This window comes from Actinia tenebrosa, unplaced genomic scaffold, assembly GCF_029948245.1.
Source record: "Actinia tenebrosa isolate PJP-AT-01 unplaced genomic scaffold, QUT_ActTen_1.0 PGA_scaffold0__85_contigs__length_37466705, whole genome shotgun sequence".
Classification (NCBI taxonomy): Eukaryota; Metazoa; Cnidaria; class Anthozoa; order Actiniaria; family Actiniidae; genus Actinia; species Actinia tenebrosa.
In genome coordinates this window covers 19,536,858-19,562,559 of record NW_028292569.1, presented here as the reverse complement: position 1 = coordinate 19,562,559, position 25,702 = coordinate 19,536,858, and the positions used below count along the sequence as shown (strand labels likewise).

Genomic DNA, 25,702 nt, shown 5'->3' with positions numbered 1-25,702 from the left:
AGGGAAAGTGATATTTTAAAGCAAAACTGCCTCTACCTCCCCTCCAATGTGTTTTATCTTTGTACTCTTATCATTTCATTTTTTCTTTAACAAGACTTCTTACGACAGAAAAAAACAAAGAAATTAAAACAGTAGATATCTTCTAAGGGTACAATTCTGGATTTTGAAACAAAGTTAGTTTTGTTACAAAAATGACAAAAATAAAACAGAAATAAAACATTGATAAGTGTTGATAAGTTAAAATGATTATCCTTTTTTTCTTCTAAATTTCTTTCCCAAAATTTAACAAATAATGAAAATAGGATAGATAGAATAATAAAGCTCAAAAGCTTTCCCTCTGGGGTCCAGTTAGGGTTCGTAATCCCCCAGGAGGGGTGATAGGGGGTATTGGCTGTGCCAAGTCGAGGCACGAGAGTGTCTAAAAGAGAAATACAAGATGGCATCGAGATGAACGTTTGTCTTGTTTGACTTGACGGAGATTTATTGAAAATTACACGGTAAAAACCCACGAAAGTTCTCGACTTTTGGTGCATAATAACAAGAAAAAAGAAGCTATTGACCAAAGGGTTTACATCACTGGGCATCAACTAGTTAATCGAAGATGAAGTTGGATTCGCTCATTTGGTGAATGAAGTTACTCCATTCTCTGGTAATTAAGCTTACTTCAAATTACATGAATGACGAAGAAGTTTACCACCAATTGGAGTTTGATTCTTTTTGAATCAGTACACTTTATTTGTCAATATTTATTGGTGTACTAAAAATGGATTTTCCTAAAAACTCCAAGAAGTCCAAGATGAATGGTTTTCGAAAGGACCAAGAAAATAAACTCCTGATATCGTATTCCGGCGAAGAAAAGCCGACTGACTCAGATTCCGATCGCGTTGAACCACTAGAATTACCTCCAACTCGACTTAGAAGACCCAAATCTAGGTAACTATGATTACTACTATTATACTTTTAGCAAGATATATTGTCAGATAAAGTAATCTGTACAAAATTATTTAGTCAAGCGTTTCAGATGTGAAACCTCACAGAAATGACGTAACGCTCCAGGTTTCGCACTCTACTTTGCAGATATTCTTTTAATTTTTAAAAAGCCCTTTAAGAATAAAGGGATTTGTCATCAGATCCAATGGGTTTTGTGGTAAGATTCAGTAATGGCTACAGAACCAGTAAAAATGGGATAGGATGTTATTGGTTAATGTATTGAACTGTGGCTTGCATACCTTTATAATCTTTATGTGAGTAATGTTTTTAGTCTCATACAAATGCATAGCTAAACCACTGAGCAGATAAGTGATAAGTATTATTCATTTTGTCTGATGGTAAAGATTGTACTAGGCTGGCATGAGTAACAACCGTGACAATTATAGTTGTCATGACAGTTTATCATTCATTATCATATAGCCTATCACATATTCCTTCTAGCATGTTTTTATCTATCCTTATACCTTCTAGTAAAATCAACTGCAAAATCAAAAACCAATAATAGAACTTTGCATTCATTTTGACTAAAACTTTTGCATATATTATACGTGTATGTACATAATAATGTGTATCAAAGTACAATTATATTTCAATATGAATCATCACGAGCATTATGTCATAATGTACTGTATTTACTTGAATAAATGCCTGGCCCCGAATAAATGCCAGATTTGAATAAAAGTTGAGTCAATGAGGCCAAAATTTAAATAAAATGGAGGCTTTTACAGTATTTGATCAGGGCAATGAAAACATAAAGATAAAATCTTCAGGTTGCCTTTTGCCAAGTCAGCACGTGATCTGATGAATACCAAATGTTAACAAATAGTCTAGTCATTAGCAGAGATATTTTTACACATTTTTATAAAAATGTACATGAATAAAAGTTAGAATATGCCTGGATCGCTTGGCACACTTGGCATGTTTCAGCTCACAGTAGGTTTGGATTTAGATAGGAGAGGAAGTGCAGGAAGTGTTCCTTCCAGTAAATCACACCCTCTTGCTTCAAAAATTCCCAAAACTAAATTAAAGACAGATATCTCAGATGTTTGATTGAAAGATTCAGTAAATCTCCTTTGAAAACTGTCAGTGAGAATAGGGGCCATCTTGAAACAAACTCAAAATTCCAAATATGGTTGGTATCAAAACTTCTAATTTGCATATGTGCATATTCCGAAGCATGGTTATAGTAGAACGTTTTCCAACAACTGGGGTTAAAAATTCTAATGAGTTTGCTAATATGCTAATGATCTACGTACCGTACTGCCAGCTAAATTATACCGAAATAATCTGCGTGAATAATTTTTAACCTTAAAATGCTAGTCTTATTGCACTTTCTATGAACTTGTCATAATTTCCAGGAATGTAAACGAACTCAACGTTCTAAATTTATTAAAAACTCAACAAGTGTTACAAGACTTTGTTTTTTATTCAACATCAACGTTTGTATCTGAAAAAATGCAAATGAGTGGACTAAGCTAGCATGGAAATTGGCTGTACACAGAAATACCTTTTTAGTTTGTTATAAATGTTCAAATAAGCGTACTCGACGTTCAGCAAGAAATGACGCAAGCTCCACACATACTGGAAGAAGCCATCTAGGATGTCTCCATAACTATGATATGGCTTTGTACACTTTTATTTCTTTAAATACATGCTCCACCTTGATTCGTCGTCGTGACGCAGACACTTGTTAAAGCGCCTTGCCCGCCTTCTTTCTCTGGGGTTCAGCAAATGCATTTGATTTGCTCTTACGGCCGTCAGCAATGGTCCACCATCAGGATAAGCCTTGTCCGCTAGAAGTTTTGCACCTTGTGGTAGGTCCAGAGGCTGTCCTGGTCCGATGCGGGTCATCAGCCTGTTAGATGTCGCATCGTGTGTACTACCAAGAAACCCGGCTTGAACATATCTCAAGTGTCCAAGGTTATCAATGATAAGTTGGGTGTTGAAACAGTGGTAGTGACGGTGCCCACTATAGAACGATCTCTGGGGCTCTGTTATGGGTCGGTATATCTCATGCGGGGTTGCGTCTATAGCACCCACTGCGTTTGGGAATTCTGGCCAATTTCCCCTGATGTTGGCCCATTCATTTACATTTAACCAGCGAATTTGATTTTGGAAATACCTCCACATCTCTGGTATGACTCTGTATATAATTCGAACAACAGTTGATGGGTCTGTATCGAACCACAGAGCTAGACTTTCCACATGCAGATATTTGCGTAGCCACATTAAAGCTAATAGAACTTGATTCGTGATGTTGAGTTGTGAGCGTCCTAGTCGTTGACGTGGTAATCCATCCCTCGTTAAACGGAATAGAGCTGGAGAAACATCTGCTACTAGCTGCAGAAATGACTGTTGGGTTTCACCTGTATTTCTCCAAAACAACCATGGCTGTCTTTGTATTAGAGAGAACACATCCCTGCCATCAAATCCACTGCCACGGAAGCCTGTAAGAAGACGTCTATTTAACGGCACGTTTTGTATGTTTAACGGAGGCTGAAAAGCAGACAGAAGTATCAAAATTGCTAGTATTTGCAAAAGCAGGACACGTATATCCTGAATCTGCATCTCAAGTTCACAGTAACTACCAGTCAAACTTCTATTTTTTGAATAATTAAAATCGAAGCGTGCAACTAACACCGTTATTGAAATTAGTCCAGGCTGTTTAGAGTTTTGCACTTCAGGAATTTTCTGAGCATTCAGTGCCTATCGAGTGACAATTGAGTTTAGCTAGTTTACTTGATTATTTCTGATAAACGTTTTGTCAAGATGTCACAAAAAGATTCTCCAATACCGGGAAATTCACATGGGTTAGGTAACTAAACCATTTTTAAAAAGCCCATTTCTGGATTTTTGCGACAAATTAATTTTATTATCGTTTTCAACTTATGATTTGTAATTTTAATTGTGATAGGATCACTACCAAAGCGTGCTAATGTTGGTGAAAAGGAAATTTGATTTATTTCTAAATGCTACAACGAATGTAATAGCAAAGAGTGGCCTGAAATCCTACAGTACTGCAAAGAAAGAATCCTAGAGGCACAACTCCCTCATCATGTTGTGGCACTCTGTCTGGAGAGCCCACTGGCAAGTCAACTGATAACCAGAATGAAGAACATTTTAAAGAAAATGTTGGCTTCCCCGACTGAACCAATAGACTCCATGAAGTATGCAGAGAAGAAAACACCTTCCCAGAGAAGACAAGCAGTGAAGGACAAATTAGAGGGAGAGTATGTTGCGTCATCATCATGCGAGAGCGAGTTTGATGAAAAAGATGACTGCATTGCTGGTACGAACAAGGTATCTAAAAAGAGGAAGGTTGACAATGCAGCAGAAACCCAAGCTGCACATAAGAAAATGTGCGAAAAGGCTTTGGAAACGATGAGTAAAGTAGATGCCGTTTTAAGCAAGGTGGACAAATATCTAGATAAGAATAACTAGGCTATTAAAAAATGGAATCAAATCTTCAGTCTCGACTGTTATAGCGAGCTGGTATATTGTCACTTCTACTAAAAGATTTGTAATTTATAAACGTTGCTGTTGAATAAAACTTCTATAAAAATCTTGTAACACTTTTCAGTGAGTTTTTAGAGAAGTAAACTTGTTGGTGCTGGCCTATCTCTGGCTTCTCAGAAGTTACATATATGAAACTTCTGAAAAGCTGGAGATAGGCCAGCACCAGCAACAGCGAGTTTACTTCTCTTAAAACCAAATATAGCGTTAATATTTTTGTAAGCACGTTTTAGAATGGCAAGCGTTTTAACGTTGAGTTCGTTTACATTCCTGGAAATTATGACAAGTTCACAGAAAGTGCAATAAGACTAGCATTTTAAGGTTAAAACTTCTTCACGCAGATTATTTCGGTTTAATTTAGCTGGCAGTACGGTACGTAGATCATTAGCATATTAGCAAACTCATTAGAATTTTTAACCCCGGTTGTTGGAAAACGTTCTAGTGTTACACATTTCAACTTCCTTATAAGTTTCTGGGTGCCCTTGATCATAATTTTAGAGCTGCTTCATGTTTTTCTGAAACCTCTTTGACTTTTGGGTTTTTGCAGAGCTGGGGTGCTGTAGCCCCCACTAATTTTAATTACTGTACTTGTTTTCTATTTAAATTATCAATAGCCAATGCAATAAATATGTTGTAAATGCCCCTCAAAACACTAGAAATTGCACTTCCAAGGGTCTCAATTTAAAATTTTTCAAAATTACGCTCTGCTGTCCCTGTTTTGGAAATTTTTGCCTTCTATCAATCAAAATGATACTCAGAAAGTTTTAAGATGTGATGTGTGCTGCATCTGAGGTTTCTGGGTCACATAAGCATGAGAAATACTTTTACTTAATACTAAATATAGACACTTAAAACACTTGACTATGCTCTGTGTGGTTCTATTACTTTCATGAGCCTAGCAACCCACATGCATTCCATGGTTATCAGTATGCTGTTGCTGATAATTAGATCTTATTAACCAAGCGGGAGGTCTGTACGGGATAATCTTGACCGAGGTCTGTACCCGACCGAGGGCAAGATTATCCCGTACAGACCGACCAAGCTCGGTTGATAAGAGTTTTATTATATGACCAATTTTCATTGAAAAGGACAAAATGTTTTCGCCGTAAGATTAATATGCGATCGGACCGGTTAATACTGGAGAATCTAGACCAGTCCGCGATGCGATCTATCCAATCAGATTGCTCGATTTGCTAGTGTCCAGGCTCTAAGATTCATGGTCATATAATAAACTGATATATTAGACTATAATTATTACTCTAGATGGACGGAATTGTGTGGGTGTTTTTATTGCAATAAGTGAATAAGAAAGAAACTTAAAATTCTTGTAAAAGGTTTGCTGCTATACAAGCTGATTATGTTAGTCCTTTAAGAGTAAAAGATATTTGACAAAAAAGTAAGTTAACTTTGTTGACTGGATCCTTGATATTGTATCAGTGTAAAAACTCAATGATGTTGATATTTTTTTACAGGAAAGTGCGTGTTTCTCCCAATTCAAAGAGTTCGTTCTCCTTGTGGAATTTTTGTCAAGTTTTATTTGTTGTGGTTGTAATTGGTTCAATGGTGTCGATGCTGTGGTTCACTATCATCCTAAAGACATCTTTAGAGAGTATGAAAAAAAGAGTGTCAATTTGTAAGTATGCCTCTAATGAACTATCTATAAAAACAAAAATTAGCACAACAACAATTAAAAGCATAATTAAACACATTCCAAACATTGAAGCTTGAAATTTTTTTCCGAAAACAATTGCTTGAAGATCAATCAATCGAATCAATCAAATCCTTATTTAGCATCTTGTTTACAATTGATTAACTTAACATAAAATATAACATATTTTAAGGTGTCATACTAACTAAAGTAACCAGGGATTATAGAGGTAGCTAGTATAGGCTTGTAAAAAAAATTGCAGGATATAGTTGGGTAAAGTGTTTTTAATTCCCTGACTGCTGACTGGTACCTCAAGGAACATAATTCACATATTTAATAACTATCCAAGCGCAAAAATGCTTTAATACTTGTGGAGTAATTATGACTGGGTCCTGTATGAAGGAGGCCATTAGAAAACACATTAGAAAGTGGCCCTAAAACAGAATCTTTCACTTGGTACAAGAAGAGCTATAATTTTCATAAAAGCTCATCAGTGTCTAATTCCCTATAAGATGGGTTTTATTGAGGACCACAGGGTAACCTGTTCCTAAGTTTCCTTGAAATGTCCTTCAAATTGTGCTTTATTGTATTTTTTACTGGGTTGCCTGTGGCAAACCAGTCTTAAAATTCGTCTGGTTTTTTTTCCCTCCTCGACAAAATGGAAAAATTGCACAATATTACCCACATATGGATTGGACTACATGTCAATAACTTGCAGGCTATTGTGAAATCGAATTGTGCATGTTCTTTGAGGATATGTGGCCAAAATTTTATATCTTTAGCTTTTTATCGGGATAAAGTTGGCGACATTCAATTTCACGCAGTAGACTTTCATCGTGGAGTTTTACTAGTAAGTCATTTATTATCATTCGTGTTCACTGTTCAGTGAGATAAAATTCAATAAAATAATAAGCGACAAAAAAAGAACCTTAAGGCAGTCTTGGTCAACAACTCGAAGATTTGCTCTAAAAAACAACCAGTGATATACAAACCCAAATAGAGACAAGCTGAATGATATTTCTAAGGAAATTCATAGAAAAAGTTGGCTTATTTGAGTGAGCAAATGAATGTTTTATGAGTGAAATACTGACATATCTTCTTCCATCGGGTTCATTTACCGCGGGCAAGTTTGGGCAATTTCATATTGTCGGGTCGTGGCAAGCTAAGTAGTATAGTGTGACATGCATAACGCAACACTGTTTATTTGCGTTCCACGGCTTGATTGATATCAAAGCGGTCAAACCAGAAGCTAAACTTGGAGCTTTGACGTCCAGAATAAAATAAGTAAAGGAATTTGTAGAAAAGCTTGTCTTATTTCAGCAAGCAAATAAAACTTTTCTGAGTGTAAGTGCTGATTCAATTTTGTCTTGTTTCGATTTGATCCCATGGTCAGATTTTTAAAATTTTTCCTCTAAAGTTAGGTATTACGAAGTATTTTCAAAAAATGAAATAAAAAAGGAGGGTGGATGACTTCGTTTATACATGCACGGAGATTACAGTACAGACGTTAATTTTTATGAGATTTTGCTTATCAAAACATTGGAATGATATCATAACAAGGCAACCCAGTATGCCCTCTAAGAGCGTCTTGTTTACCTTCGGAGTGGGCCTAAATACTAGGGTATTTTTGACAAAAATGGAAATGACGCTTTAGAAATAAAGTATATTATTATATTATTACATGTATTTCTTAATTGCTTCAGCTGTGTTTATTCCTGAGAAGCTGTTTCATTTTTTTGACATGAATATAAGTTTTTGTTACCACCATTGAAAATATGGTAGTTTAATATTTTAAACAAGTGAATATAATAAACCCAGTGTGCTCATTGGTCACAATTTACTTCTTATGCCATTATATTAACCTACAGGTGAATATAACCCACATGCTCCTTTGTCCATATCTGCCACTTGCAGAGATAAATAAAATTTGAAAAAACTTTCTCTCCATTATTTATTGACTTCACGTGTGTGTTAAAAATAATAAGACAATTATTCACCTCAGGCTCGGTGAATATCGGGCCCGATATTTATTTTAACCATTGTTAAATATTAGCATAAACAAATTAGTGAACTATTTCACATTGTGTGTTGTGATTGGCTAAGTTACTAGTGGTCTATTTTTCATAGTCTACAGTAGTAGTTTTGGTTTTGGGGGAAAAAAGACAATGAAAATCTGTTTTCTTTGGGATTTTTTTCCTGCCATTTTTATTGTAGTAAGAGAATAAGCTTTGGACTGCCCCTTTCGCTCTGGGCTATTGCACTAATAGCAATAGCAAGGGCAAACTGTTTAAAAATACATAACAGTGCAGTCAAGAATAGGATAAGGATTTAGGGTGACAGTACAACAAGAGGTCAAAAGATGTCAAGATGTATCTTTACACATTGTAAGAGCATTTGGGATATTTACCTTTTTCCTTCTACCATAAATCCAAAGTATATACAATATTTATCTTTCTCTAACAAAAAAATTATTTTCCAACGAAAATACTTTAGTCTTTATCGAACGGTTAAATATTTAATTTCTTTTGTCTCAGCAAACCTACAAGTAATTTATTCCACCGGAAGTAGGAGGGAATTTTAACCGGAAATACTTTTTCATTAGCCTCACTTGTGAGTGTATGCATGACACATCCAACTTCATCATTTCAATCAGACAAGCAAAGGTTCTGGTGCAATTTAATACCAGCTGAAAAATCGCTTCCTCATTTGTAAAGCGTTAAATTCCTTTACATTTATGGCGCTGAACTTATGGGCAAGCACCGACTCAAGTTTAAAACTATGAAATTTCCAAGTCGTCAAAATGGGACTTTGATCCCAGATCGAGATTCTGACTCGGATGTACAGGAGTTTGCCCTCCCGAAAAAGAGAATCGTAAAACCCGGTAAAAGTCCATATGTGACCAGGTAAATGAACTCGCAGGTTATTCGGTTTGTTTTTGATCAATTTTGGAAATTATTTGTAATTTTTTGCACGGACTTTCACGTTTTTTTGTTGTGTAATTTTGTTTCAGAAAGCGAGCAGGATGCTGCCGTACTTGTGCGTCCATAGTCTTGTCCCTTATACTCATAGCATCAGTCCTCTGTGTTGTTGTTCTTGGCTGGTTCAGTTTACGGCTAAAGCGAGATTTAGACTTATTGAAAATACGGCTTGCTGAAGGTTGGTTGGCTAGTTCTTTCAGGTTTTACAAGGCTGAATGTGAGCGTTTTTGAGCATTGAATTTGAATGAATTGGTTTTCACGCGCGAGTGATTTAACAACTGTTGCTTGCTCGCTTTGAAAATTCTCCTCTGACGGAAGATTAACACTTCCTTTTTATTATAATTTTTTGACATACACTCAAACTCTTAGGGAGGAATTCCTTCGCCCTTCCTGTAATCAAATTCCAGTCTTTTATCTTAAAGCAAAACACCAGTTTTAAGCTTATTTTGGCTCCGGACTAATTTTTGCCTCGGACCAATCATTTCGAGACAATTTCGTGCAGACTATTTCTGGGCTTAGACGAACTAAATCAAAATACTTCTTTCACTTTCTACTCGCTATTACAAACCATTTACATGAACAAAACCTTTCACTCATTCTTTATCCTTGGTCTTTGCTTACTGATAGTAATCAATTATTTATGTGTTATCCTTGCTCGGCTGGCTGCACAAGTGGGCTTGTTTGATTTTAGTTCGCTAAATATGTTTTAATAATTTTCTACACGTCAACTCTTTCCCTTTGTCATTTTTTCCAGTTTAAAAAAAAACTTTAGTGCTTTTATATTTTTGTTTGAATTCCTTCAGAGATAACATAGCGTGTAGTTTTAGCTTGCGGTTTTTCGCCAGGTGCAAAAATATAAAATTTGGACTCAAACTAATGTTCATCCAAACCATCTTCTATGCCAGCCAATGGCTCGCGTTTTGGTGATTATAAATCATAGATAATTTCGCGTGGATGTTATTGAGATTAATTCAAACATTCTCCAGAATGGTTTTCTATAAATTAGCGCTAGAGTACTCGCTTCAAAAGCACCAATTCTTGTTCGAATCTTCATTAGAAGTACTTTGGTCATCTAGTGTTTTTCAAGAGAATTATTTTTAAATATTGATTAGATGAATGAATGAAAACTCGAGACTCACCAGGTACTAGATTCCTAGCACTAGATCAAACAATGCACTTGTTTAATATTCTATTCCTCTTCATTTGTAGCTCGATAATAGTTTTCTTTATTTGATATGAACAGCTGCGTATAGTAATCTGATTTAAAGGTTGAGAAATAACTACTTTAGGAAAATTCCGCATTATTGAACCTGTCGTCTGGCCATAAAAATTTAAACTGAAATAGTAATAATTATACCAACACTTTCGCTTTGCTTCTCGACAGATCTCCCGACTATTGAGAGTCTTCAAAATCATTTAAAATATTGCTTTTCAACTCCTACTAAAAATAGGATATTTTTAAGAGGAAGGCTTTTCGTGATAACGCGTTATCACGCTTTGTACGATTGTGATCACTGAAATGGATAGTTTTTAAATGAATGTTTAATAGCCGAGGTCTTACTATTTGGGTATTGGTGATACTTGGTGAATAAATATATTGAATCAGCCGCTTATTCTGTCTCATGCCTAAGATTCAAGCTAGTAATGTTATCACATTTAAAATCTTCCCAATTATTTTTAACTTGAAATTTAAATAAATGAGAAGTACGAGCATAAGTTTCATAAAGATTTATTTTGACAGATATTGCAAAATTCATTATTGGAAGTAAAATCACATATTGAGACATTTATTGTTTACTCAGATTAGATAAAGGAGCCTTGTGTGTTTGATTGAAAAAATATAATGTTAATATTTTATAAGTTTATGAGTGTTACCTAAAAATACTAACTTATTGAAAGAGTACTATAGCTGTAGGCTACTGGGTAGAAATAGTCATATGTCACTGATAAAGCAGGTATAATTACATATATTGTGACCATATATTGATAACCAAAAATTCTTATGAATTGTGCTAACTTTATTTAACCATTTCTTATTTCTTTTCTTTGTTTCATTTTTATTTCCCAGTGGAAACATCTGACAGAAGTACATCCAAAGAATGCTTGGAACAGGGGAAAGACTTACAAAAGAAATTAGAACTATTGAGAGGATCCTCTTCTGGTCATTTAGAAACAGCAGAAAAGAATTTTCATTTATTATTTAAAAGAGTAAGTACAAGATGAGTGTCCGACTTGATTCATACCTAGATACCATTGTACAAGATAGCTAATAAACCTTTATCAAGACACCCACTGTCTTGACTCAGGAACTAGATTTGATTGATTTTAGATGAAAATCCAACATGATAAGAAAATCTTAACTTTCATTCTCTTTGATTAAAGTACTATGATTAGCTGGTGTGGGATAGAAATTTAGATAACTGTGGTTATTATGATTACAGAACTAAATTATTGATATATGAGGTATACATAAAGTACAAGTATTAATCCCCTTTTCATAAGATAGTCCAACTGTCACTTAGATCTGTAAGTGATTGGATGCAGCAACTGATAAATTTATGTTTCACAAGTCGTAGATTAAGATTCCTATCAAAAGATCATGTGACAAGCAAAGAGAGAAAGCAAAAGCAATAGTGTTGATAACCATTACCATGTAATAATTATTATTTTGACAACTTTGTAAATAACCTTTATATTTATTTCTAATCAAACATAAGTTAAGGACCATTATTTTGATCACTGAAAATAATGAAAAAATTATAAATATTAGTATTTTTGTACAAGTGAATATAATAAAACTGGCACTCTCATTGGTCACAAATTAGGCCTTTTGCAACAGTCATGTGCTGATATATCACTTTGCTAATGAATCAATTTAGCAGAAGGTCCCTTGGGGTAGGATCTGCTAGGAAATTTTCTGTGATTTGAGTTGAAGTTCGAGTTTGAGACCAAGTTCAAGTTAGGTACCAGTTTACTTCACTCATTTTTGTGATCCTGCGACTGTTACCGCTGTGAATAAGCATTTTGCAACAAACAGTAACATGCTGATATATCACTTTGCTAATGAATCAATTCAGCCAAAGGTCCTTTGGGGAAGGATCTGCTTGGAGATTTTCTGTGACTTGAGTTCGAGCTTGACACAGAGTTCAAGTTAAGTACCAGTTTACTTCGCTCGTTTTTGTGATCCTGCAGCCATTACCGCTGTGAATCACGTTTCTAGTTCATTTGATTTGCCTGTGGAACTCTTTTACGAAATACTTTCACTGATTACAACAAAAATGTTTTGCGATTCTCCTATAAGTTTGATTGAGAGAGAGAGAGCTGACAATATAACATGGTGATAGTCGTCTAAGAATTACCGTTTGCGATTGGCTCATAGTGTTTGATTGACCGCGAAAATAGCACTTTTTTGGTATCGACGTCTGTTTTCTCAATGCAATGGTGCTCTGAAAGGAAAACGTTTCTTCTCTTTTACGACTTTTATGACATGAAATTATTTCCTGACGATGTGGTACGAGGATAAGGGAAATTTCAAGCTCTATATCTTTCACTTTCGGCTACAGATGAATGAAAAATATCGTACAAATATTTTTCTTTCAAACTTATGCTTCGAAGAAAAATTGATTTTATTAAAGCTCTCAAATTGTTTGAATGACAAAGAAATTGTAGAATCAGTTATTCTTCTATTCACTGGGCCTAATTTTGGTTATTGGCAAGGTTTATATACTGCACACGCTCGTTTGTCAATGTGTGCCCCTTGCAAGGATAAACAAATATATAACATTAATAATTTTAACAATAAATAGTGAATAAAAATTGATAATGATAAAAAAATTTCACTTTTTTTTCAGATCGAAGATCTTAATTCTACAGTGAAATATTTGCAGTCCAAGCTGAAATCACCCCAGAGCATATCGTCAATCAACAATGACATTAAGTTACTTAAAAAGGCAATGGCAGACACCAGTAGGGAGATTACTGAGGTCACTGATAAGTTCAATCGACTTAGAAAGATTGCACTTCTACAAAATACCAACATTAAACACCTGAAGATTCAATTGTACAATGTTTCTGTAAGTAAATAGATCTTCCAAGCTTGTCTTCCTTTTTCAAATTTTCTAACTTTAAATTTTATTTATATTTTGAGACAGCCAGTGGGCTGATCAAAATCAGAACATGGCTAACTTAAAAAAATGAAATTGGAATTAAGCTTGTTAGGTTTTGCAGCAACTCCTTTAAATCTTATAATGAAAAGTACAATTAAATAATTAATAATAAGCTTTATTAAGGTCTCAGGACTTCTAGTTCAGAACAGGTGCTTTACTAAATAGGGAGACCTACAAACTAAACTAAATCATTTATACATTGTTATTGTCTCGGACAGTAATGTTTTGCACATCTTTATCTATCTACAAAGCTTTTGCTGTTGTATCACAGCGTGGGACAATCACAACAGAGCTAGACTCCAAACTAAGTGAAAGCCGAGAGATCGAATTAGAATTTATAGAAGTTGATTTTTGAGGAGGGAGGAAAACCGGAAAACCCAGAGAAAAACACTCAAAGCACAGGAGAGAACCAACAAATAACTCTTCTCACATACGACATTGAGATCGGCAGGACCCCAACTCAGGCCGCATTGGTGAGAGGCGGCACATTAGCGATGCACGCCACTGGTGCTTCCCTCATATTATCATAAAGCATAATATTCTGCTGGGTAGATTGAAATACCGTTAACAGTTTACTGGTATTCCTTTGTGGTCAAATATGCTAAGTTTAACAGCAAATCAAACTGTTTGTGCTTTAAGGTGCAAATAGCTAAGCTATCTGGACAACCAACTCCAAGTCCACAGTTACACACAGCCACCCAACCATGGCTCCTTCGGGTCCCAGGTGCTGATAGTGGTAGTCACTCTAAAACAACATTACATGCTGAAGAAGCTGAAAAACTGAGATTAAACATTACTGCTCAAGTCAGGAAGGTATTAATTAATAATTTCTGATCTTATCAAAATCCATTGTTTTCAGTCTGCATTATCCCAACGAATGCATAGAGGAAAATCAGACATATTTAGTTCATTCATTATTGGCTTTGTTTCTATGATAAACAAGCTAGAAAGAAAACAATTGGATTTTGATGAGAACAATAATTATACTAGATAATCACTTCGGCACGCAGCATTCGTAGGTATAATGCAGGCAGCTTCGGCCTACGCCCTCAGCTGCCTGCATTATACCTACGAATGCTGCGTGCCTCAGTAATTATCTATTAAATATTTATGAAATATTCGAGATATGATCTATGCTGACTGGCTGGCTACTGTGTTTTTATCAGAGGACAGAGACATGCTGTGCAGATTCACTCAAAAATGTTTTATAAAAGAGCCATATGAAATGGTTACTTGTGTCTGTATATATAATAATATGCATGAGCATGTCTCGGTATTGTGATATGAACATGCAGTGAGCTGTAGAGCATGAGAGAAACAAGCTTAGGAACATGATGCATAGCCAAGTGTTTTTCTTAATTTTCAACTTTAATATTCTTTAAAATGATTGTCATATTACAGTAGATACTGTATCTATTCTTTTTGCTCAGCTCCACCCCAAAATTAATATGAAAAAAAATAAATGTTTTACACTTTTCATTTTTTAAATGCAAAACAAATTTTTGTCTCAAACAACATGTTGAGAATGTTTGTTTGCAAATATCTGATTTTATTTTTTTTAAATAAGTTTATTTTTGACAATGGTTGAATTTGTTTTGTCTGTGGGTGCATGCATGCTTTGCATGTCTGGAAGGAAATGTAATTTATGACTTTGCAACTGAACTGATAACTGATTTATTATTTAAAATTTCCTAGGGAAACAAGGTCTTTGAGCCAACCCCTCCCCCCTCTCCTCAATAGTTCACAAAAAAGGAAAGCAATTCAAAAATGAAGTCAGCATACATTGACGAGGGATGCTATTTTGCTATTTTCTTTGGTTTGAAGGTGACTTGGTTTATGACCAGTGCTTTGCTTTTTCTAGGACATATTAAAACTGGTCAGTTTGGTAAGAAAATCCAACAAGACTGTTCAGAGTCAAGTTCATGAACTGAATGTTAGGTTGTCAGGAATGGCCAATAATGTCTCAGAACACATGGTAGGTAATAGGATTGTCAAATAGATCATGTACATGAGGAATAGTGCAACGCATAGCAATGATTATTTTACTGGCTATATTTTGATTAGCCATGACCAGCTGATCATGCAAAGGATTTTTGTCAAATCAAACAGTATACCCTGATCTCCTATTTCATAATATCTCAAGGTTATCAAAATGGCGGCTGGTAACTAATTAACACGGTTCGTGCTACTCCTTAAACTCCTTGAAAATTCCTTAAATTTAATTCACGTTTTCAAGGGCGCTTGAAAACCATGGTTCTGAAATAGATCTAGTCAGAAAGACTGGAAAATCTGAAAGTTGGCCATGTGCAACCACTGTGTAAAACCTTGGCACTATTTAGCTGAACATACTCCTTGAAAATTCATTTTTGGGTCCTTGTATACTCCTTGAATAGTCCTTGAATTTTAAGTGGTTACCTCAGCACAAACCCTGAATTAAGACAACACAGATTTTGTTTACTTTTATTGCATGTATGCTTTGTTTTATTAATTCTGATTGCTGACAAGAGGAAGCTTTTATGGTACATGTAACAAAAATTTTTAATCTAAATATTTCAGGATGTATTTTAAAAAGGTTAAATCAAAATACGACTCCATTTTGAAATTCATCATGGAAATTTTGGCAATGCAACAAAAATACTTTTGATTGGTTCATAGTAACCAAAAGTGTGTGCGCAAGATCACCTGGGAAGGTTCGTAGTATTTATTTAGGGTGTTGGGTTGCAGTTAAGAATGGGGTTTGGAGAAACCTTAATTTCCTTGACCTACAACAACTCCTTGCATACCAGAACAAAAAGAAATATATAGAAAAACGAATACAAAATGTGAATAAGGAGTTGATAAAAGCATGTTCATGAAATGTAACTATGTTTGCTGGTCTGGTATCCTAAAAATTGTGCATTCTGATTAGCTGTTTAATTAAGCTGGCAATATTTTCTCAGTATCTGCCCGCAGTCCTGTATCCTGACGTCATCAGCAAGTGCGCATGGGATAATGAATTGCTAAACAAGTCAAAAAGTGAAGAAGGAAAAGGGTATTAACCATCCTAAAGTCGGTCAGAATACTGTGCCCGAGGTCTTTTGCTAGACTGATTTTCAAGATTATCCAGGCCTCCTGGTTGATAAATAATGAATGAATGCAACACTAAATAAATATAATTCATAATAGTTTCCCTGCTGTAATTATAGGCCTTGATTGACAGTCTGATAAAAACAAATGTACAACACAATGATAAAACTGCTAGCAAGAAGAATAGAGTGACTTCCATCCCAACAGATGTTCCCAGTCAGTACAAGAACCTGACCAAGATGGTGGCAAGCCTTAGGAATATGTTTGATGAACATCTTCAACGATTTCAAGAAATGGTAAGAACGATAATTATTTGTGTTCTGTAGTTCAATTGCCCTATTTCACTATGACGTCACTGCTTGTTTATGTGAGGGGTAGAATCGCCAAATCCAATAGAACATTCAACATTTGCCCCTAGCGAAACAGTTTAATCTAAAATGGCCTGGTTTTCAGATGTAATATGTGTTAATATGTACTAAAAAATATTCTGAGCGTTTGCTGGCTATTCTACTGCTTTTCATGGATTGATACGGGTTTTAGAACAATTTTCGGTGAATTTGCGTTGATTTCACCCCCTTCAACGTCCATTATCTTAACAAACACTTATTGGATTATCCTTTGTGTTTAAACAATAGATTGTTTTGATTTGACGTCATAGTGAAATAGGTGAATTTGATTTGACGTCATAGTGAAATAGGTCAATTTTACACTACAATGGAATATTTTGTTATGAGGGACTTGATTCTCAAGATTAAAGTAAGACAAGTTTGTGCATAAAATGAATAAGCCTGACCAATTGGATTGACACTGCATTTGGTCAGTCTTTCTCTGATTAGTTTTGTTTGTTTGTCTGTTTGTTTATTTGTTTGTCTCTCTGTATGCTTGTTTGTCTATTTGTTTTTCTGTTTGTCTGCCTGTTTGTTTGTTTGTCTCTCTGTCTGTTTGTTTGTTTGTCTGTTGTTTGTCTGTTTGTTTGTCTGTTTGTTTGTCTGTTTGTTTGTTTGTCTGTTTATTTGTTTGTCTCTCTCTGTTTGTTTGTCTGTCTGTTTGTTTGTCTGTTTGTTTGTTTGTCTGTTTATTTGTTTGTCTCTCTGTCTGTTTGTTTGTCTGTCTGTTTGCTTGTCTGTTTATTTGTTTGTCTCTGTCTGTTTGTTTGTCTGTCTGTTTGTTTTTCTGTTTGTTTTTTTGTCTGTTTATTTGTTTGTCTCTCTGTCTGTATGTTTGTTTGTCTGTTTGTCTGTCTGTTTGTTTGTCTGTTCGCTTGTCTGTTTGTTCGTCTGTTTGTTTGTCTGTTTGTTTGTCTGTTTGTCTGTCTGTTTGTCTGTCTGTTTGTTTGTTTGTTTGTTTGTGCTTATTCTGTTTGTCTGTTTGTTTGTCTGTCTGTTCGTCTGTCTGTTTGTTTGTTTGTTTGTGCTTATTCTGTTTGTTTGTCTGTTTGTTTGTTTGTGCTTATTCTGTTTGTTTGTTTGTTTGTTTGTTTGTGCTTATTCTGTTTGTCTCTCTGTCTGTATGTTTGTTTTTTTGTTTGTTTGTTTGTTTTCCATTCCTCCTCTACTAGCTGTTTCAATTGTTATATTGTTTCCCTTACAGACCATTGATATTGCAAGCATTAAGCTCACAGTACATCAACGTGTTCCACCATCTACCGTGTCATGTAACTGTTCTCTTGATAGTATATGGACAGTCTTGTCAAAAGACAAAAAGATGCTTCATTCCTTGAAGACTGACCTTGAGTTGCTACAAGAGTCTGTTCAAAAACTTATCAAAAAAGGTGAGGACTATTAGCTACTCGAATTTCATTTTAATAGGCCAAGTTACAAATCTTGAAATTCGTATCTGATTGCAAAGCTTTAGTCTAATGGTACTACATGTTTGATACAAACACGTGGATCACCAAATACATTTCTAGTTGGTTCACTTATCAACAATGATATTATAATAGAATCATCTGGGGCACTATATTTTATTCCAATTCCGAGGATGAGCAAAAAAGGGGCTGTTATAGGGGACAAAATAAACTTAAAATATGTCAACTTAAAAAGTCCCATGATTCACTGCAATGCATATTCGACCTGGTTTTTAATTCGTGAACCTTGTGTAGAAATATCTACTGATTTGTTGCTTTTTCTTTATTTTGGTTTGGTTTGGTTTGTTCTCATTTTTGGTTTTGGTTTGTTTTTGTTTTTTGGTTTGGTTTGGTTTTTTTTTTTGGTTTGGTTTGGTTTGTTTTTGTTTTTTTTTGGTTTGGTTTGGTTTGTTTTTGTTTTTTGGTTTGGATTGGTTTGGTTTGTTTTTGTTTTTTTGGTTTGGTTTGTTCTTGTTTTGGTTTTGGTTGTTTTTGTTTTTGGTTTGGTTTGGTGTTGGGTTTTTTTTTTTGGTTTGGTTTGGTTTATGCTTTGGTTTGTTTTGGTTTTTTTGGTTTGGTTTGTTTTGTTTTTTGGTTTGGTTTAGTTTTGGTTGGCTTGCTTTGGTATTGTTTTGTTTTGGTTGTTTGGTTTGGTTTGTTGGTATGTTTTTTTGGTTGGTTTGTTTTGTTTTGTGTTTTTGGTTGGTTTTGTTTTAATGTTTTTGTTGGTTTGGTTTGTTTTTTGTTTTTTTGGTTTGGTTTGCTTGGCTTGGTTTGTTTCTCGTTCGTTGTTTTGGTTTGGGTTTTGTTTTTTGTTTTTTGGTTTGTTTGGTTTGTGTTTGCTTGGTTTTTTAGTGTTTGGTTTGGTTTGGTTTGGTTTTTTTGTTTTTTTTTTGGTTTGGTTTGGTTTGGTTTGTTTTTGTTTTTTGGTTTGGTTTTGGTTTGTTTTTTTGTTTTTTTTGGTTTGGTTTGGTTTGGTTTTTTTGGTTTTTGTTTTGGTTTTTTTGTTTTGGTTTGGTTTGGTTTGGTTTGGTTTGTTTGGTTTTTTTTTTGTTGTTTTTTGGTTTGGTTTTGGTTTGTTTTTGTTTTTTGGTTTTTTGGTTTGGTTTGGTTTGGTTTGTTTTTTTTTTTTTGGTTTGGTTTGTTTTGTTTTTTTTTTTTTTGGTTTTTTGGTTTGTTTGTTGCGTTTGGTTGGTTTGTTTATTTTGTGTTTTGGTTGCGTTGGTTTTGTTTTTTGGTTTTGGTTGTTTTTGTTTTTGTTTTTGGTTGGTTTGGTTGGTTGTGGTTTGATTGGATTGGTTGGTTTGGTTTGGTTTGGTGTTTATTTTGTGTTTTTGGTTTGGTTTGTTTTTGGGTTTGGTTTGGTTTGGTTTTTTTGGTTTTTTGGTTCGTTTTGTTTTTTTTTATTTGGTTTGGGTTGGTTTGTTTAGTTTGGTTTGGTTGGTTTGGTTTGTTTTTGTTTTTTGGTTTGGGTTTGGTTTGGTTTGTGGTTTAGTTTGGTTTGGTTTAGTTTGGTTGCGTTTGGTTTGGTTTGTTTTTTGGTTTGTTTTGTTTTGTTTTTGTTTTTTGGTTTGGTTTGGTTTGTTTTTGTTTTTGTTTTTTGGTTTGGTTTGGTGTTTTTTTTGGTTTTTTTTTTTTTTTTCTGAGGTTGATGCAATTAACAAAATTTTGAGCAATTTATTCCAGAAAGCCTCGGTATCGTGTTAGAATTTTAATATCTCAAGTGTGGCTTATTGTCTTAAACTGCTGTTTTGTCTAAGTTAAAATTGAAAAAATATAAAACTTTGAAAGCATCTCAGAAAATTTACGTGTCGTCTAACATACGGTTATTAGAAACAAATGTTTATTCCAATAATAACATTTATTTCCTGATGTTCTTAGATAAAGAACCGACAAAGGCCCCTGACACGACACCAGAAAATGAAACGATCAAACCAACCACCAGTAGCCTACCTAGCACGGTTACTAAGGCAACGAGTAGTTCACAGCAACCAACAACGGCTCAAAAGAACGTCTCAGGTGCGTCGACAGTAAATGTGAATTTAAATATTTAAAAGAAGCGAATTGACATTAAATAGTTAAAATCAAGTTAGATTAATTAAAAATATTGTAATTATTCTCCTTTTGAAAGCTAGCCATCACGTGGTATAAAACGTGTTGGATTGCGTTACGGTCACCAAGAAGTTCGGACAATGTTCTCGGATTTCCGTACAAATGTACTTACTTTTAAACAAATTATTTATTCGGTTTGTTTAGTTAGTTCCCTAAATACAAGCAAAATATCATTTGTCTAACTTGATTGAAGCTTTTCTTACTGCTGTTTAGAAAAGTAACTATAAAAATCAATCTGAATTGTTTTTTTTACTTAAGTGGATTTGGTGCTCGTAATAAAATCCAACAGGTTTTGGGCTAGCGCTCAAAAGGGTAATAATAGACTAGTTTCGAGTTCCAAATTACCGCTGTGTTCCTTGATTACGGACTCATTTGCAAGGGTTAGCCTCGTATCAGTGTTTAAATATTCACAAATACCAACGGTAAAGTAAAGAATGCACAACTTCAACAATACAAGCATTTTGAAACTCGACGGACCTTGACTGTAACACGTGAATATTCTGCACAAACTCGAGGCTAACCCTGTGCAAATGAGTCTGTAATCAAGAAACACAGCGGTAATTTGGAATTCGAAACTAGTCTATTACCAAGCGAGCACAAATATAACTATGCTCCCTTGTAATTACCTAATTTAATCCTTCCTTTCTACGAATGAGTTTAGTGTGCGCGCTTTTAAAACGTGTTGGCGTCATTCCAATGTTTTGTTGAGCAAAATATCATGAAAACGTCTTTAATCTCTTTTAGCTTTAAAACAAAGTCGTGGACCCCCTTTTTATTTCGTAAAAAATGGGGACAAACAATTTATTTTTTCAGTAAACTAGGCTTAATATTGACAGCTTTGATGTTTACGGGATCCAAACTAATTCAGAGCGAATTTCGGAAAATTTTATTATTGCTCGCTTCGCAAAACTATTGCGCTTTAAAAAAAAACATTTTCTCCAAAATTTGGATAGGACGAGCGTAGAAATTTCACTACCATCTAGATAAACCTCTGGTCTATTGATGTAGGAAGTTTAAAGAAAAAACTTGGAACCGTTTTGAAGAAAACGGCGAAAATGTGATTTTTAGCAAAACTCTCATATTTGAGGTTTACAACGACAATTAGTAAAAAAAATTATGCCTTGAGTTTTCAAGATTTGATGCTGAATTTTCTTAAAGCTCATCCGCAATACTTGGAAATAGATATGTGAAAACTTGAAGGCAATCCATTCAATGTTAATGTTTCTACAGCGCGATGTTTCATATGCTTCAGATATTGGATCGAACTTTCAAGCGGCGTCATACCTTTTTTCTGCCCTAGACTTTCTATCAAAATTTACACACAGGTTGCATTAGTACTAGGAGATTGGTACTGAAATTTTTTAAGAAAAATCGTACCAAAGGATGAGAAGAAAAAAGCCAAAAACTAAAAATAGCACTGTTTGATTTTGGGCCGTAATAGGCTACACATTTCAAAGATCTTAAAATAAAACACACTGTTAGAATCTAGGATAATCCAAGCACATTACATGAAAAATCCAGTTAAATTGGCACACTATTTTTTGCGAAGGCGAGCGACAATTAACTCTGTCCAAAATTCGCTCAGAATTAGTTTGGGTACATCTTTACCGTAAAAAGGTGAACTTTCACGAATTCTGAGTGATAAACGAAGTAGGGACCAATATTCCTTATTTGCTTATTTTACGTCTAGTATGATGTATTGTCATCATGCAAAATTTCAAAAGTATCTGACGATGGGTTCTTTTGCCCATGAACGTCCATCAGGGTTTCTAAGAGGAATGATTTACGAACTAGGAGAAAAGAAAAAACTGGAATGGAAACGAATAAACAAGAGTGAAAAAACAATGAAAGAAAGAAAGATATAGAGATCATTACTCTAGATTTATTTTGGCTTGCTATGTCGAGACATAGGATCTTTCTGACATTCTTGTCTCTGCTTTATGATCACAATGGCTGATAGAAGCCCTGAGATCGAATTTTGGAGGTAACCTGCGTTGCAGAAACTATTTACTATTAATGATGAAAAGGTAAATTATACACCGTGAAAAGATGAAAAAAACTTAATGACGTTTCGGACGCTAGTCCTTCATCGGAGTAAAAGAGCTGGAAGGACTAGCGTCCGAAACGTCAGTAAGTTTTTTCGTCTTTTCACGGTGTATAATTTACCTTTTCATCATTACTGTTTCATCAGAAACACCGACGCAGCTGAAACTAGTTTTTAGCTAGTTATCTCTTCTATTTACTATTATTTATTTAAGATGTTACTATGAAATTGGTTTCCATAATTTTTTTCCTTGTGTTATGTGATTTTAATCGTGTTTAACTTGTTTCCAGGCACTAGCAGCACCACATCAAAACCAGCGTCTTCCACTAATGCTACTGTAGCTCCAACAACAGAAGAAGAAGAACAGACTCTGAAAGAAAACAAACGTATGACAGATGAACAGATTGACCTGGATTCATGGAATGAGGATGACACAAACCAGCTACCTTAAGATGGTGATGTTTTTAGCGATAAAACAAAGTATTAAATTGACCCTAAGTTTTGTTAGCAGATATACTAAATGAACATTTATTCAATTCAAAATTTGTAATAAATAATTTGTAAATAGATTGATGAAATTAATATCATCCAAATCTCAAATGAGATCCGAGGATTGTGAGTGCATCCTTGGTTCGGTGCTCTGGAAAGTGTATACACCTAATTCAAAAAAGGTTGTCAGCGCCAAAGGCGATAGGCGATAGGTCATTCCGACATGGAAATGGTTTCGTTGAATACAAAGAACATCGAATCGATCAGTCTCAACACGAAGGACCATGTTCTTGACGAGAATAATAATAAGAAGAAACACAAGTCATTACAGCTATTCTTGGATCTTGGAATGACATATCCCCTATCGCTTTTCGCCTATCTCCTATTGCCTATCGCCTTTGGCGATGACAACGTTTTTTGAATTAGGTGTATAACCGGCGCTAAGCTATAGACCATATGAAAAACGAGTGTAAGACTGGGAACGAGCACCACGAACAATTAAAAATTTCAAAAATATTTTTTCATTACAAGAAAGACCATTACTACTATGTCATGTCTAATTTAGCAACTTCGGTAATCTCTGCTGTCATATATTAAATCCCTGAAGAGCTATAAGCATTTAAAAAGTAACGAAAACATGATAGCAAGGCTGGTAGGCCCTTGGTTGTTGTTTCCATACAAACCTTTCTAATTTCAAACTGCTGTAGCTTTTTATCTTTAAATGATACTACACTGAAATTTTGCAAGATCAATAATTCCGGTATATTTTTTCTAATGAAAGCACTGTTGTTGTTTTTTTGCCCTTTTTTATATGGTCTATGGATTATGTGAAAGTCAGTATTATACTGTTTATTAATCGATAAGGAAAGCTCATTTGAGAAGATCAAGAGAATTAGAACGATTATGCTCCCCCATGATATAAAGGGCTTTCATTATAGACTGTTTGACAATTACACCCTTGTACCTCATGAGCTACGGGTCAACTGCCCATAAGACACTGACAACTGGACAACTGAGTGTGCTATATATTTAAACCGTAGCTGATGAGAGTAAGGGTTTTATTTGTTTAAATATACATTATAATAGTCTTAAACTCGTAAGGATGACCAAAAAATTCAAGGTTTTAGTTGGGGTTTTTTTAAACCTGAGAGTTTTTCCTATCATTTACTACTGACAGGTAGCTTAACCAATCAGAACGCATGGTTTGCAATAGTCACGTGTGACGTAGCCATTAAGAATCGAAGTATTTATGTTGATAAGTGTACATAATCGTTTATGAATATTAAGGGGGGGATTCAAAATTTATAGTTAATTTTCATTTACAATTGAGTTATAAGAACGATAAAATGAAAGATCGCTAGATATGAAAGGATTGGACACTATTTTTACGAATCGGTATTTTACATGTAATGTGGATAAATGTAGCATTGTTCTAGAATTTATATTACGTTCAAGTTGAACGTGGCTTAACCTATTCCGCAGAATAACGGATCCAGGAATTTCTTTGGGGGAAGGGGGTGGGGATAGCTCGTGATCCTTGTAGTGAAATGCTCGGGTAGAACGGGTAGGCAATTTTAAAAAGCTCAAAGGACTTTTTATAAGAAACATTTTTGGCTGCAAAATTCTTGTATTGAGAGGCAGCCTAGTCCCTCGGGACCCGTGAAAACGATGGGGTATCGCTATTTACACCAATCAAGTGGCATCGATAGACAGTAGCACAGCCAGCTGATCTGTGAGAAAATGTTAGCCAATAAGAATAGAGAAAATTTGCACAACTGAGATGTCGCTTTTCCTCTTAAAGTATTCAGATTTCCAGGCCCCAAACGAAAAAAAAATAACGTTAATAAGAGGTTGATAACAGTGACTTAGTAAAAATACGCGGGTGATTATAGAGAATCTCGAGCGCTGATTGGTCAAGAAACTCACACTATCACACGATAATCACCTCGAGCGAAAATCCAAAATGGATATTAAATAATAATTAATTAGTTTTGTATTTTTATTGCAATGGGGGACAGGTTTTTATTTTTCTCTTGTCAATTTCCAAAGACCTTATGACACCTCAGTTTTGCAGTGACGTCATGTTTACGTCACTATTTCACGGGACACGGTACTTCAAAATATGAAAAAGATGTTGCCGGCATTTTTTAACAGTTCCCTATTATTGTTCACATTTTGTTTTTGTGTTGCAGCCTTTGATAAGGTGTTTGTAATTGGGGGATATTAAATAACTTAAAAAGTGGTTGATGACATGATCATTCTCAACACGACATTTTCTTCAGATTAGTGGTCTGTCTGTAAAAACCCACTTGTCTCACCACTAGTTAAATAAATAATGGACCTCGGCCTGATATTAGTACGTAATCATATCCTTTTTGTAATCACTACCAAATCCTGCAATCTGATTGGTTCAAAGGAGTGCGATTAATTCCCAAATCGCATCCTTAGGAGCTCTTAATCGCATCGTAAAAATATGTTTTTTAAACAATAAAATAAAACAAAAAAATCAACAAAAACAATTTTTTTTAGATGTTTTTTTTGTTTGCATTTAGTTCTTCTACTACATTAAATTGATTATTCTGCACTCTTTATTGTGTCTCTTTCTTGTGTATGATTTCAAAAAAGGATATGATTAAGTGGTAATTGAACTTCGTGTCGCGCAATTTTGGTCTGAAATCAAACTTGCAATTACAAATCGCACTCCCGCTATAAGGTCGTGCAATTTTGTAATCGCGCGTTTGATTTCAGACCAAATTGCACTCCACTCCATCATCAAAACTAGGGGGTATGAATTGATAGAAGAAATAAGCTATGAACATGAATAAAAAAAACTTATTTGCATTTATAACA

General features: G+C 34.7%; 1 protein-coding gene across 3 annotated transcripts; it reads left to right on the top strand.

Annotated features, from left to right (window-relative positions):
* The first annotated feature begins 428 nt into the window (after positions 1 to 428).
* LOC116287027 (EF-hand calcium-binding domain-containing protein 14) lies at positions 429 to 25,702 on the top strand. 3 transcript variants are annotated; one of them, XM_089034738.1, is made up of 11 exons: positions 429 to 649; positions 788 to 933; positions 5,976 to 6,136; positions 11,198 to 11,337; positions 12,981 to 13,202; positions 13,935 to 14,108; positions 15,157 to 15,270; positions 16,481 to 16,657; positions 17,952 to 18,132; positions 20,089 to 20,226; positions 22,654 to 25,702. In XM_089034738.1, the coding sequence occupies exons 1-11, from the start codon at positions 629 to 631 to the stop codon at positions 22,812 to 22,814; spliced, it is 1,635 nt and encodes a 544-aa protein (XP_088890864.1). In that variant the 5' UTR covers positions 429 to 628; the 3' UTR covers positions 22,815 to 25,702. The 3 variants fall into 3 exon arrangements, with proteins under 3 accessions (XP_088890864.1, XP_088890859.1, XP_088890867.1); XM_089034733.1 differs by having other exon boundaries at positions 429 to 933; XM_089034741.1 differs by lacking the exons at positions 429 to 649; positions 788 to 933; positions 5,976 to 6,136 and adding exons at positions 8,785 to 9,054; positions 9,162 to 9,307.